Source organism: Vulpes vulpes, chromosome 14 (assembly GCF_048418805.1).
Source record: "Vulpes vulpes isolate BD-2025 chromosome 14, VulVul3, whole genome shotgun sequence".
Classification (NCBI taxonomy): Eukaryota; Metazoa; Chordata; class Mammalia; order Carnivora; family Canidae; genus Vulpes; species Vulpes vulpes.
In genome coordinates, this window is record NC_132793.1 from 239,514 (window position 1) to 254,822 (window position 15,309).

General features: G+C 49.0%; 1 protein-coding gene across 2 annotated transcripts in view; it reads right to left on the reverse strand.

Moving 5' to 3' along the window:
* The window catches only part of PRPF6 (pre-mRNA processing factor 6), a 41,062-nt gene that overhangs the window by 16,225 nt on the left and 9,528 nt on the right, over positions 1 to 15,309 (reverse strand). For both annotated transcript variants that reach the window (XM_072735282.1, XM_072735284.1), the window contains exons 7-11: positions 14,947 to 15,041; positions 14,405 to 14,561; positions 13,548 to 13,710; positions 7,589 to 7,707; positions 6,463 to 6,681 (exon numbers count right to left, since the gene is read on the reverse strand). In XM_072735282.1, the coding sequence (XP_072591383.1) occupies positions 6,463 to 6,681; positions 7,589 to 7,707; positions 13,548 to 13,710; positions 14,405 to 14,561; positions 14,947 to 15,041 (753 nt within the window). The remainder of the gene's footprint in view (positions 1 to 6,462; positions 6,682 to 7,588; positions 7,708 to 13,547; positions 13,711 to 14,404; positions 14,562 to 14,946; positions 15,042 to 15,309) is intronic.

The following is a 15,309-nucleotide window of genomic DNA, read 5'->3' on the forward strand; positions in this document are numbered from 1 at the left end:
GCAGATCCTGTGGGCAAACCAGAGATGCATCCTGGACACATCAGGCTGTGGTGCTGTCACATGTCCCAGGGTATGCAGGGCGGCAGGGGAGTGACCCAGGATGTGGGGAGCGCTCAGAGCAGAGTCACACTTGGGGGGCTCCTGGCATGTAAGCTACATTCCTGGCAATGCGGGAAGATGAGATCACCACAGAAAAGTCTCAAAAAGGGGCTGATGATCAAACCACCAAGTGGTTTAGATTACAAGAAGAGAAGGAAAACCATCAAAGGAAGCAGAAGAGGCACCAGCAAAACAGAAGGAAAACTAAGCATGTGAGTCCATGCAGATGTGGTTCAAGGGGGATCCCTGGGTGGCGCAGCGGTTTAGCGCCTGCCTTTGGCCCAGGGCGCGATCCTGAAGACCCCCGGGATCGAATCCCACGTCGGGCTCCCGGTGCATGGAGCCTGCTTCTCCCTCTGCCTGTGTCTCTGCCTCTCTCTCTCTCTGTGACTATCATAAATAAATTTAAAAAAAAAAATAAAAAAATAAAAATAAAAAAAAAAGATGTGGTTCAAGGGTGCAGGTGGGCTGAGCAGGACCCGCCATGGAAGCTCCTGCGGTCTGCAGCAGGGCTGTGGGGACAGGGCCTGAATAGGGAAGTAGGAAGGCAAGGATAAAATGCGTTTAGCAGAGTCTGGTATGCTGTGGGTGCTCAATAAATGGTGACTGGCTCAGGAGGCAAAACACCTGAAAGTCACAACACTTTGCAGGACACCACAAAAAAACAAAGTATGTATCATCCTTTAACTGACTGAAGTAAAACTAATAGCAAAACACGAAATCCGAGGAAAGTTTAAAAAAATTCTAGCTCATGCGTGTATTTTCTGCACTCAAGCAGAGTCTTAATGAAGGGTTGGTAGGAGGCTGGTCTGAGAACCAGCCAGGGGACAGGACACCCACCAACACTTCCTGCAATCATCCTTCCTGACAAGATGGAAACACAGGCTGGCAGAAGGAATGGACTCGCTGTGGACAAGCAAGTGTGCCTCCAAAAGGGGGTTTGGAATGGGCAATGATGCCAGGCGGGAGCTCCTAGAGGCACAGGACTCTTAGCTCTACTGTGTGCAACATGGTTACCGGGGCTCAAAGGAGATTGAGAAAGCACCTGGAGCACCAGAGCAGCAAGCCCTGGCAGGTGCACCACCAGGCTCCAAAAAGCCCTCAGAGGACCAGAGAAATACTGCTGACCCAGCCAGAACCCCCTGCTCCTGAGACAACCAAAAACCCAGACAACAATCATGAATAAATGGTGGTTGTCCAGTCACTGGATATGGATAACAAAGGGGTGTGAGGACTGTGATGCAGAAATAGTCAAGGGGAGCCTAAGGTCAGCCCAGCTCACTGCAAGGAGGGGGACCCAGGCAGGGCCAGTGGAAGAGGCTGAGCTAAGCCCTAAAAGATCAAGAACCAAGCACCAGAGAGGAAAAGTGCAGCACACAGAGAGAACCCTGGCATTATGCTCTGCAGAGGGCCACCTGTGAGTCTTCACTGAGCATCAAACACAGCATGTGTATTTGGAAAGAACCAACCAAAAGGGTTAGAGCAAAATCCTCAGAACTCACATGGGGCCAGGAGCAGTGGTGATTTCCACTAGCCAGACTGGAAACCCCAGGAGAAACAGGTCACTGTACAGAGTTCACAGTACACAGAGAGGTCTCACCTCCAAAAGGGGATTAGCCCTAACCTGTCCCAAACCCACTCCTGCTAGAGTCCAACCTAGCAAAGCACTGAAGGAAGATCCAAAGGATTAAAGTGACTCTAATAACGCAACCGTACTCCAACAAGAAAAACTGGAGTATTTAATGGGATGCAAAAATACCCAGCACCCAACAAGGGAAAATTCACAACATCTGGCAACAAATCAAAGATTACCAGTCATGCAAAGAAACAGGAAAATGCAACTTGTAATGAAAGGAAATGTATCTATCAACATCAATCCCAAATTGACAAAGATGTCAGAGTTAGGAGACAAGGACACTAAAACAGTTGTCATCACTGTGTTCCATGTGTTCAAAATATCAGATAGAGGTACAGAAACTCTAACATTTCATGTTAAAAATGTGAAAGACGGGCGGCCCGGGGGGCTCAGTGGTTTAGCGCCGCCTTCAGCCCAGGGCGTGATCCTGGAGACCGGGGATCGAGTCCCACATCGGGCTCCCTGCATGGTGCCTGTGTCTCTGCCTCTCTTTGTGTGTATCTCTTGTGAATAAAAGAATAAAATCTTAAAGAGAAACGTGAAAGAATTTTTTTTAAGAATTTTTTTAAAGATGTATTTATTTTAGAAAGAGAAAGAGCATAAGCAAGTAACCCTGACTCGGAGGAGAGAAGAAGGAGAGAAAATTTCAAGCATACTCTCTGCGGAGCAGAGGCTCAATCCCAGGACCCGGAGATCATGACCTGAGCTGAAACCAAGGGTCGGACGCTTAACTGACTGAGCCACCCAGGTGCCCCATGGGAGACATCTTTAAAAGACCAAAATTAAATTCCTGGAAATGACAAAATCTGAGGTGGAAAACCCCCTAGATGAGATAAACACCAGATAAGACTTTACAGAAGAACAGACTGAGAACAAAGCCGTAGAAGTGATCCAAAATAAAATGGGAGAGAGAAAAAGAATTAGTCCATAAAACAAGACCAGAGCATCAGTGAGCTACAAAGCTAACACCACATTCAACTGGAGAACCTAGATACTTTCCCCTAAGATTAGGAACAAGACCAAGATGCTTTAACTCTTCCCACTATTTTTTTTTAAGATTTTATTTATTTATTCATGAGAGACAGAGAGAGAGAAAGGCAGAGAGACACAGGCAGAGGGAGAAGCAGGCTTCGTGCAGGGAGCCCGACATGGGACTCGATCCCAGGACTCCAGGATCAGGCTCTGAGCCAAAGGCAGGCGCTCAACCACTGAGCCACCCTGGTGCCCCAGCTCTCTCCACTTTCAGTCAGCATTTCACTAGAGGTTCTAACCTGGGCAATTAGATAAGAAATAAAGGCATTCAGAATGGGGGAGGGGGTAGGTGGAGAGATTGTATAGGCAGATGGCATGATCTCGTATACTGAAAATCCTAGAGAATCCATTAAATTAATCTACTATGATTTAACAAATGATTTCATCAAGGTCATACAACACAAGCTTAATATTCAGAGATCAACTTTTTTTTTTTTTTTTTTTTTAAGATTTTATTTACTTATTCATGAGACACACAGAGCGTAGAGAGAGAGGCAGAGACACAGGCAGAGGGAGAAGCAGGCTCCATGTAGGGAGCCCGACGCAGGACTCGATCCCCGGTCTCCAGGATCATGCCCTGGGCTGAAGGCAGTGCTAAACTGCTGAGCCACCTGGGCTGCCCAACTGTATTTTCTTTTAAGATATTTCTTATTTGAAAGAGATGGGGAGAGAGAGAGAGCACAAGTGGGGTAAGGAGCAGAGGGAGAAGTAGGCTCCTCACTGAGCAGGAAACCTAAAGTGGGGCTTGATCCTGGGACCTCAGGATCATGACCACAGCCGAAGGCAGATATTAACCAACTCAGCCACCCAGGCTCCCCTCAACCGTATTTCCATACACCAACAATGAACCACCTGAAAATATTAAAATTCCATTTCTAATAGCATCAAAAATACTCTTGAATAAAACAAAAGAAATGCAATACTAATACACTGAAATTCTGCTGAAAAAAACTAAAGACCAAAATAAATGGAAAAGACATCCCATATTCACGGATCAGAAGGCTTAATACCATCAGGATGGCAACGGTCCACAAAACAATCTGCAGGTTCCGTGAGATCCGTGTCAAATCCCAGCTGGTCCAAGTTTCCTTTTTGCAGAAACTAACAAGTTGATCCTAAAATTTATATGGAAACACAAAGGACCAAGAACAACTAAAATAATCTTATAAACAGCAAAGGAGGGCAGCCCTGGTGGCTCAGCGGTTTGGTGCTGCCTTCGGCATGATCCTGGAGACCTGGGATCGGATCCCACGTCGGGCTCCCTGTATGGAGCCTGCTTCTCCCTCTGCCTGCATCTCTGCCTCTTTCTGTGTCTCTCATGAATAAATAAATAAAATTAAAAAAATAAAACATTAAAAAAAAAAAAACAGCAAAGGAGGAGACTCACACCTCCTCATTTCAAAGCTCTCCACAAGCTGCAGTAATCAGAATAGCACAGTGCTAGCATAAAGACATCATGTCTAAGGGTCAGGGCTGAGTTCAGAAATAAACTCTTACACTGAGGACCACCAGCTCCTATAACAGCACCAAGACCAGCCAGTGGGAGAGAGCAAGAGCTGTGCTGGGACACCCGGCCACACACACGGACAAGAAGGAAGTGAAACCGGGATCCCTGGGTGGCTCAGCGGTTTAGCGCCACCTTCGGCCCAGGGCGTGATCCTGGAGACCCGGGATCGAGTCCCATGTCGGGCTCCCTGCATGGAGCCTGCTTCTCCCTCCGCCTGTGTCTCTGCCTCTCTTTCTGTGTCTCTCATAAATAAATGAATAAATAAAATCTAAAAAAAAAAAAAAAAAAAAAAGAAGTGAAACCCTTTCCTCACATCACACACAAAAACGAACTCATCTAAATATGATAAAACAATAAAAATATTAGAAAACACGGGAGTGGGCAGCCCAGGTAGCTCTGCAGTTTAGCACCGCCTTCAGTGGGACACAGGTAGTTGAAGAAACAGGAGATTACAAGTTTTCCAGATTTGATATCTATTGGAAAAAAATAAAAGATTTGATATCTATAAATCCAACAGATCCAAGAAGCTGAACAAATTCCACGCACAAGAAACAAGAAGAAAATACCAGCAAGGCATGATTACAAACTCCTCAAAGCCAATGATAAAGAAAAAAAATCTTAAAAGCAGCTAGAAATGTTTTAAATTTATAAATTTTTAAAATGTAATTAACTTTTTTAAAAAAGAAAGAAAAGACAGTATGCACAAAGGAATAAAGACAAAGATGATGGATTTCTAGAGGGAAATAAAAGAGAGAAGACAGCAAAGCCGTATCTTTGAAGTACTGCAAGAAAAAGACTGTCCACTTCAATTCCAGAGAAAATGTCTTTCAAAAACAAAAACAAAAACAAAAAAAACAAAAACAAAAACAAAAACAAAGATGGAGGCACCTGGGTGGTTCAGTCGGTTAGGCACCTGCCTTTGGCTCAGGTCATGATCTCAGGGTCCTGGGATCAAGCCTGCTTCTGCTTCTCCCTCTCCCCCTGCTCATGCTCTCTCTCAGTCTCAAGTAAATAAAAATCTTAGAAAAAAAAAAAAAGATGAAATACAGAGTGTTTCCAGACATACAAAAGCTGGAAGAATTTACCGTCAGACCTGTACTGTAAGAAACATTAGTGTCTCAGACAGAAAGAAGATGACACTGGTTGGACATGTGGATCTGCACAAAAGGATGAAGCATCAAAAATCTAACAATGTGGCTAAAAACATCACAGAAAAAGAAAATGAATCTCAACAGTTAAATTTTAGAGGGACATGCAAGGCCTTGCAAACTGGATTAAAAAAAAAAATTGCCCAAACATAGAAAGAGGCCACACAGCTCAACACTCATGTGAGAAAGAGCAGGGCACTGATCTAGAGGGATCTCAGAAACAGGGCAGCACCCTCCTGGCTACACCTGGGACAGCTCTGCTCAGGGGCTGTTCCAAGAACGGGAATTAGGACTGTGGCAGCAGGAACATGAGAAGGAAGGGTGCAGGAGGCCTGAGGCCACTGTCCAACGCCAAGGGGCAGTAGGTGAAGCAAGGGGGGTTGCTCTATAGGACCCTTTGTGGTGGCATGGAACAGATCACCCTAGGCTCACCACACCTTGCCCCCCAACCCCCACCCCGGGGGAAGAGGAGGTGGAAGTGGAAGGCAGGAGAGGTCGTCTGTCCTGGAGGCTGGGTCAGATCTTTAGAGATTCACTAGCCAGCAGCCTATCAGTCTCCTTACATCACAGTATTTCTACCTGCAAAGTGATACTACTCACCAGTGTCCATACAAAGAAAGTTCTTTAAGCACGAGACATACGCAAAATGTCAACTGTAAAAACCTGTCTTAACCACATAAGGAGGGGAGGCCCTGGTGGCCCAGTGGTTTAGCGCTGCCTTCGGCCCAAGGCGTGATCCTGGAGACCTGGGAACGAGTCCCACGTCAGGCTCCCTGCATGGAGCCTGCTTCTCCCTCTGCCTGTGTCTCTGCCTCTATCTCCTTCTGTGTCTCTCATGAATAAATAAATAAATAACCTTAAAAAAAAAAAAAAAAAAAACCCACATAAGGAAAAGCCACATGTGCCTGCTTCCCCTGCCAGCATGAAAACCCTCAGGTACCATCCAGCAGCCCCTACCCTATGAGAGACTCCAATGTGCATTTTTAAAGCAGATGCCATGACACCTGCTCGCAGTGGGGAGTCCTACCTGCTGACCTCACCTGGATCCACTGCTCACGGTTGATCTCAACGCCATTGGCCCGCAGTGAGGTGATGGCTCGGTCAATGATCTTCTCTACCATCTGCGTGTTCCCATTGGCTTCCTCCAGCTTGGCAGCCGTGATCCAGATGTGCCGGTCTGTAGGGATATTCTCACGGGCCTTATTCAAGACCTTGCGGGCATTTTCATAGGTCTCTAGCCTTGCCAGAGCAAGCCAGAGCTGTGTGGAGAGAACAGCAGCAAACAAAAGGACAGAACTCCCATAACTTGCCAGGTCACTTCCACAAAATCCTTTCTAACAACTCTCAAAGACCCTTTAAATAGAACCCATGAATGTGTACAACACTCTCACCGATCTAGGAACTGTTCAGTTACGCTTCTCACTTATTTAGTGACTCTGCTTAACATGAGAGGTTGACAGAACCTTCACGTTTCAAACACCAGCTAACTGTACACGGTGTGCCAGGCTCATCTCAGGTACTGGAGAGATGAGCAGGACAGGACTGCTGACTACAGAGGACAAGCGGGTGTTCAGCTTTCTGGGGTTCTCACACCCCGACTGTTGATTCTGCAACATTTCATCACCAAACATGTGTATGGGCTCTATTTACTTTTGTGTAAATAAATTAAGATTAATTTTGCTTGCAGAATTTCACAATACCCCTTAGGATAATTAAGGACATGTTGGATATCATGAAACCAAGACTAAAAATCATTGCACAGAATGTCGTGAACCAGAATGTTTGAAACTAAAGAAACCCAACTAGCTTTGAGGCAACGAGCCAAACTCATGCTGGGCTGACACAAAGCTCGATCAGTATTTTTCCCTCACCCTACACTGTTCAGGTCCTATTTTCAAACTCTGAGCTGAATTAGGACTGGCCCCTGAGAAAGAGTGTTCAACACAGAATTCTCGGTAGGGGCCAGTGACAAGCTAAGATTCTGTTCTGCGCTTCCATCAGCAGCACAAGTGACCACAGCCAGGCCGGCCACTCTGGCAGCTATGCTACAAGGGGGCTTCCAGGGACTTCATAGTGCCTTCTAGTCCCAGAAATCACTGTTCAATGCTCAGCTGATGCCACTTGCAGGCGCTGTACTCAGATGCAGGCAGAGCCTGGCCGACTCACCTCCACACTGGTGGGGCAGCACTCCACAGCTCGGCTGAGCATGATTCTAGCATCTTCAGGCTCTTCCAGTTCAACGGCTGCCTTCCACAAGCGAACGGAGTTCGGAACATGTTCAAGGGCTGGAAAAGGTCACACGAGAAACCAGGTCACAGAGAAGCTGAAGCAAAAGCAGGATGAGTGCTGCTGCCGGCAGGGTCAGAGGATCTCTCACACAGTGGCAGGGCAGGATCACACAGCAGCCCCTTCTACAGGTCCCCTCAAGTCTGGGGCCGACACAACCTGGACCAAGGCGGAACATCTTGAATCACAAGGAAGACAGACACAGCGGACGACAGGAGGTGCACAGGGGGCTGTGCATCAGCTCTACTTCCATTCATGCTTGGAAATTTGCGTTATAAAGTAAAGCAGAGCAACCACAGGACAATCACCTACGTATGAAGAGCCTGGCTGGGCAGCGTGTGTGTGAGTGTGCAGAAACCACGGGAAGAGAAAAGAGAAGTGGCCCTGGGCTACAGGTCTCTCCAGGCTGGTGCGCATCTAAGTGCTGGCTGGGCGTGAGCATCTTCCTGGCCCTGGCGGAGCACTGTGTGGGAACACCAAGCTGACGGCGGCAGGGCCTCGGGCTCTGCAGCAAGTCTCCTCTGGTGGTCCCCAGGCAGTAAGCACATGGAGGGACACCAGGGAAGGGGGACAGACTCCCAGAAAAAGCTACTATTCTGTGCAGACCAGAAACTTCCACACTTTTGTCTAAGCAACACAGCCCTTTCTTCATATGCAATTTACCAAAAAGCCCAAAATAGAAAGCAGATAAACACAGAGCCCTGCGGTGTGAGTATCGGGAGAGTGAGGCCAGGCCCCCTAGTCAGCTCTAGGCAGGAATGGACTAACGAGAACAGCACAGCTTGGGTCACCAGCAGGAAGCCAGAGCACATCTAAGGCAGATCCCAAAGGGGCTCTTGTCTCCCAGAAACACATGGGCCAACCTCATGGAAAAACAGACCTAAGATTTAACTGCGGAATCTGCAGACCCACAACATTTCTCCCATGAAATGAGGGCACTGACCGGGGCCACCAGGGACACCTGGATGAAGCCAGGATGTGATACCCTGAGCCTCTCTCAGTGGCAGAAGCAGCTGGCAGGCCTCCTCCCCAGGGGAGGCACCGCCCCCACCTGCTCCATGGGGCTGTGCGCAGGTGCCACAGAGCAGGATCAGAGGGAGCTCTTCGGCGTTCATGGAATCCCTCACAAGGGTGACCTGATGATGCCCACTGCGGAGCCAAGTCCCTTCCCAGAGAACCATTCCCTAGGACGCCCCTGGACTAGGCCGACATCCTGGACCCATTCCATGTGGAGGGGCAGGGACTGGTGCTTACCGGGCTGGACCTGCCTTCCCTGCCTGCAGAACTCTGTCAGCACCACTGTCCACAGACCTGGATGCCAGCACCACATGCCCATCTTTTTTTTTTTTTTTTTTTTTATAAGATTTTATTTATTTATTCATGAGAGAGAGAGAGACGGGGCAGGGGGGGACAGAGACACAGGCAGAGGGAGAAGCAGGCTCCATGCAGGGAGCCTGACGTCGGACTCGATCCCGTGACCCCAGTGTCACACCCTGGGCTGAAGGCAGATGCTCGACCACTGAGCCCCCCGGGTGTCCCACCGTACATCCATCCTGTGTGGTCAAGAAACTTACCTCACAGCCAAATACATGCAACAAAGGGCTCAGGCCATGGGATTCCCCTGGCCTTACCAAACCCCACCTCCTTACCAAGGCCGGTAGGACAGTGGGACACTCCTGAGCATTCAGAGCACCGGCTGGGAGAAATGCCCTGAAGCAACAGGTCTCGAAGTTATAGGACACAATAAATGTTATGACAGGCAACTGCCTACAGTGGTGGCTCTCACAGCCAAAACACACAGGTCCAGGAAAAAGCAGTGACATCCAAGCGGCTCCCTAGGCTACACACCATAACCCACTGGGTTCCCGCCTCAACACCTGGGAACTCTGCTGTCAGAAGGTCCCTGCCCAAAGGAAGATGTGTCCAAGGGACAGGGCCACAGCTGAACTGCAAAGAACGCTGAGGCAGGCACCCATCTGTCTGGCCTTCTGATGCCAGCACACCAGCCCCGGTTAGAGAGGGGAGCCCTGGCCCAAGGTGAGACTGAACTGCCACTGTGTACTGGGGTACAGGTGCCCACACAGTCCTAAGGCCTGGCTTGGCATTCCCATTTCCAAGAGCTAGTTCATGGCAGTACAGCAGCCCAAGAAACCAAGACCACTGAGGCTCTAGCCCTTTTAGGAATAACAGTCTGAGCCACTGGTCCAGGTAAAGAACCCTGACCAGGTAAGGCACAAGCAGGGGAAGAAAGTCCTCACCTCCAGGCACGTAACCAGACAGAGGAACAAGGGCACAGAACTATGCCCGTTGCTCATGATGATGCTTCTGCAGGCACATGTGAGCTACTGTGCCTTTGCCTTCCTCCTCCCTGTCACCCTGGCTTATCAGTGGAAGTGAACTTCATAATTCAGCCTCTAGGGTATGGAATTTCCAGATGGGACTGAAGTTCACCTCACCCAGAGGTGGGTATGACACCCAGGATCACCTGTCTCCTCTTTATGGGAGACAGTGGGAACTCCTCCTCTGGCATCCCATCTGTAGCCCAGAGGACTGAAGCCAAAGCCAACTGCAGCTGGCTGGTCCAGCTCCTGCCAAGGGTCTTCCAAGAGGCAGCTACCATGCTGTGTTAAGGCTACCTTGAGAATGCAGCCTGCTGCGGTATGGGGGCAGCCCAGACGGGGAAAAGACCAGTCTGAACTGGATGCACTGACAAGCAGAAGTTGGGCTCACAAAGAGGCCAACACGATCTCCAGCTGTGACCCTGCAGGGAGGACATTCAGTGTTATCCCTGTGCTCAAAGTGACCCAACAGTGACAGCCACTGGAGGCTGCCATACTTTAGGCACCACAATACATGGTTTCAGGGTGAAACAACCTCCTGCTGTAAGACTGCATTAATTACAGAGTAACATATGATTCCACGCCTAGCATGGTGAGCAGAGCTGACAGGAAGCGGCCCATGGCCCAGCCACAGGCCCACATGTGCCCTTAGAGACAAGAACCCGGCAGCTCGGAGGTCAAGGATCTTGCTCAAGGACACGTGGCCTCCTCGGGTGTCAGACTAGTAGTCCAAGCTCCAGGACCAAGATGTCAGCTGCATCCAACTGAGATCCGGAACTCACATGCCAGCGACTAAGGGCTGGCAGGGTATCCTGAGTCATTGATGGAAGTAGCTGTTATCTTGATTTTCACCAAGAGCTAAATGAAGCGGCACCTGGCTTTGCCCCAGGCACGTGAAAAAAGAATGCTGTTTTTGGAAGTCCTCTAAGGACGGGGGCGGGGGCAGGGGCAGAGGCCAGGTTGGGGAGAGCACCAGAGCCAAGAGAGCCACTGTCCAGGAGATCTAGGATGTCTTGGAAAAGCTATCACTCAACACTGCTCTGCAGGCCCCATCTCCATCCCTGCTCCCCTCTCCAAATCTGAAGCCAGCTGGAAATGAACCCAGGTAATCTGTTGGTGAACAAGGAGTGGCCACAAAGACATTTTGACCATTTATCACGAGATTGTGGCAGCAAGATTCAGGAGAGCTTTCCTAAATAAATAATGCTAATTACCCAGAGTTTAGTGTGTTTGTCATTAAAGAACTATTTTTCTGGCTGAAAAAAGTTTTGTTTTGTTTTTTTTAAGACTTTATTTATTTATTCATGAGAGACACACAGAGAGAGAGGCAGAGACACAGGGAGAGGGAGAAGCAGGCTCCACTCAGGGAGCCCGACATGGGACTCCATCCCGGATCTCCAGGATCACGCCTTGGGCTGAAGGCGGAGCTAAACCACTGAGCCACACGGGCTGCCCCTGTTTTTGCTTTTTAAAAATATTTTATTTATTCATCTATTCTAGAGAGAGAGAGAGAGAGAGAGAGAGAGAAGGGGTAGAGGGGCAAAGTGGGAGGGAGAAGGAGAGAATCTGAAGCAGACTCCCCACTGAGCACAGAGCCCTGTGCAAGGCAAGCCTGGATCCCATGACCCCGAGATCACGACCTGAGCCAAAACCAAGAGCTAAACACCCAACTGACTGAGCTCCCCCCATGTGCCTCAAGATAAGTGATTTGTTTTTTTTTTTTTTCCTTCAAAAACTTTATTTATTCATGAGAGACACAGAGAGAGAGAGGCAAAGACACAGGCAGAGGGCGAAGCAGGCTCCTTGCAGGGAGCCCGACGTGGGATTCGATCCCAGGACCCCAGGGTCACGCCCTGAGCCAAAGGCAGATGCTCAACCACTGAGTCACTCAGGTGCCCTGATAAACTGATTTCTATAAACCAAGACAGGTGCTAACTTTCTGTTTCTGGCCTCATTTTAAAAGACTGGCTCTGAGCATTTAACGGCTAGTAGGGCTGCAAGCAGGAAACCAGACCCAAGAGGAAAACCCACTTGAATGCACACAAGGACACACAGAGCCACACACAAGGGGGAGCCCACCCAGCCTCTATCAAACACAAAAAATAAACACTCAGAAATTATATGTGATAACACTCTCGTGGCCTGATGTCACACACCTCTAACATTTTACTCAAACACACATCTTAAAAACAGGAGTTGGAGGGCAGCCTGGGTGACTCAGTGGTTTAGCACTACCTTTGGCCCAGGGCGTGATCCTGGGGGCGCAGGACCAAGTCCCATGTCAGGCTCCCTGCATGGAGCCTGCTTCTCCCTCTGCGTCTCTCTGCCTCTCATGAATAAGTAAATAAAATCTAAAAAAAAAAAAAAAAAGGGATCCCTGGGTGGCGCAGCGGTTTAGCGCCTGCCTTTGGCCCAGGGCGCGATCCTGGAGACCCAGGATCGAATCCCACGTCGGGCTCCCGGTGCATGGAGCCTGCTTCTCCCTCTGCCTATGTCTCTGTCTCTCTCTGTGTGTGTGTGACTATCCTAAATAAATAAAAAAATAAAAATAAAAAAAAAATAAAAAAACACAAGAGTTGGAAACCTCACTGAAAACCACCCTCAATCCAACAAAACATACCTTACTTTACGCACACTACGAGCTCAAGTAGAATCTACCACCTGCACAGGTTTACTCCACATCAACCCTCTGACTTGGATCTGCTCTGGAGCAAAGATTAAAAGCAGCATCTACTACATATTTCGGGGGGGGGGGGGGCTGCTGCTTTTTAAATCGATTCTGCAGTAACGACAAACAAATCACTACAAAAGCTCCACCTTGGCAGTGATCCCTGGATGGAATCTTCCACAGCATGCAAACCATGCCCTGTGACAGGGGCCGACGGCACGCACCACCTTGCATGAAGCACCAGGTGAGAAGAGGTGTCATCACATGATCTTGCAAGGGTTTTGTGAGATGGGAGGTGCTCAATTAATGCACAGATCTGCTGTGACCACCCGATTGGTTCAGGCTTAAATCCAAATGACATGCTTCCAGCTACCACAGCAAGAGGCTCTTCACGGTGGAAAAGACCAATACCCTGAAGCCTGCCTTGGGCTGGCTCGGCTTGCCCTTCAAATACACTCCCACATCGAGCCCTAAGAAGCAGCTTCTGAACGAGTACTGGTCTCATCGTGCAAAGGAGGAAACCTGGGCCACAGAGCAAGTGCTTGCCTCATTCAAGGTCATACAACAGGGAAAGGCAAGCGTGGGATCTAAACCTGAGTGCCGGATAATAGAAACTGCCCCTAAGTCCAGAGAGTTCAAGAGCAGAAGCAACCCAGCCCAGAAAAAGGCCTGAAAATGTTACCCATTTCTTAACCATTTCAACCAAAAAACTGACCAAAGCAGCAAAAAGTCTGTTCTTTAAGAGCACGGGCACCAGAAATGGAGAAGACGGCACCTCCTTCACGTGGACCACAGCCCAAGTGCTGGTGACAGCATCCCCAGGGAGGCTCACCTTTCCGAAGAACCCGCTTTTTAGCACGAATGTCCGTTTCTAGTTCTGCTGCTCTGATGTAAATCCTAACAGACTGGGGGAGGTGACGGACAGCTTGGGCTACCACAGCTTTGGCCGTGTCCCCAGGCTGTAACCTGGCTGCTTCTAGCCAGACATCTTCACTCTGTGGGGCAAAGAGAATAGTAAGTGTATGTGCAGGCTGGAATCTGAGATGAAGCAGCAGGTTAACCCCAAAGCCTGAGGAATGGGGGGTTGGGGTCATCAGACCCGTGGCCCCAGGTTTTACGACCAAACAAAAGTCCATCAGCAGAGCCTCAAATGTGCCTACACCAGAGACCTCCTTGTGATGCCAACACTTGGGAACGTGGCAACTTGGTCCAAGTCAGGGAGACACACATCACCACCATGGAAGAATGAGTCTGCCCTTCAGGATGATATGTCAATTGACAGATGAAACGGAGACCTATCAGCAGGAGGCTGGGCCTGGGAAGTTCTAATTTATGCCTGATGTTCCAGCCTAAGTATTTGGAGAAGGTATCTTGCACTGCCAACGGCATCTCAGTCTGCACGAGAGGGACCTTTAAAGGATTTCAGAGCTCTCTCTCTCTGTCGCTCATAAATAAATAAAGAAAATATTTTTTAAAAAAGGTTATCTTGTCATTAAACTAATCACAGGTGGGCCTTCACTCTATGTGAAAATAAGAGGAAAAGTGCCTTCCCTCTCGCCTGTCCTATTGTCCAAAGTTTCAACCTTGAGTTTACATCCCACAGGTGTCCTGCCTGCAACAGCCACTGAGGGTCCCTCTGGGGCTGGCGCTGTGCAGCCTTCCAGGAAAACACCCTAACACGTGCCTTACCTTGGGGCACATCTCTGTCCCCTTCATGATAAGGTTTCGTGCCACTTGTAGCTTCCCGGTGACTTCTTCCAGGCGGGCTGATGCAATCCAGGCTGGTGGGTGATGAGGGTTTGTCTCCCTAACAGACTTGAGGAGCAGGCGTGCCTTCTTGATGTCACTGCAAGGGCGAGAGAGCACACAGGGTCAGCCACCACCCTGCTGAGGGCATGCCCAGCCCTAGAATGCAGGCACCAACATAGCAACTGTCAAATCTCATGTCCCAAATGATTTAAGTAGCAGTATAGGACAGAGTGAGCAAGGCGCTTTCTAGCACAGCATGCACACAGGTTTAGGATATTATTTACAAGACATTTAATATCCACAATGAACAGAGTAAGTGGAAAATCAACCCACTTCACCATGTATTTCTTAGAATACCCACATTCTATTTTGACTGTGTATTTTTTCAAATAAAATCCAAAATATTAAAAAAAAAAAATCCAACATATTCTAGGCAACCTGAGTCCTCCGCCCCGCCCCCCTCCATTCCACAGAGCACTTACTTGATGTCCCCTCCGTGGGTTGGGATCATGGAGTTCAAGTCAGTCAGATAGCCTTTAGGATCAACCACAGTCTGCCCACTCACCGAGTCAGACACCTAAAAGACAGGCCAAGCCAAGTGGATTGGAGAGAGTCAAAGATGCCCCAAAGCAAAGTACCCAGAGGCACTAGAATCCCTCCCCCATTCTGACCACCAGTTGGATGGGAATTGTTTTGTTTTGCTTTTTAAAGATTTTATTTAGGGATCCCTGGGTGGTGCAGCGGTTTGGCGCCTGCCTTTGGCCCAGGGCGCGATCCTGGAGACCCGGGATCGAGTCCCACGTCGGGTTCCCGGGGCATGGAGCCTGCTTCTCCCTCTGCCTATG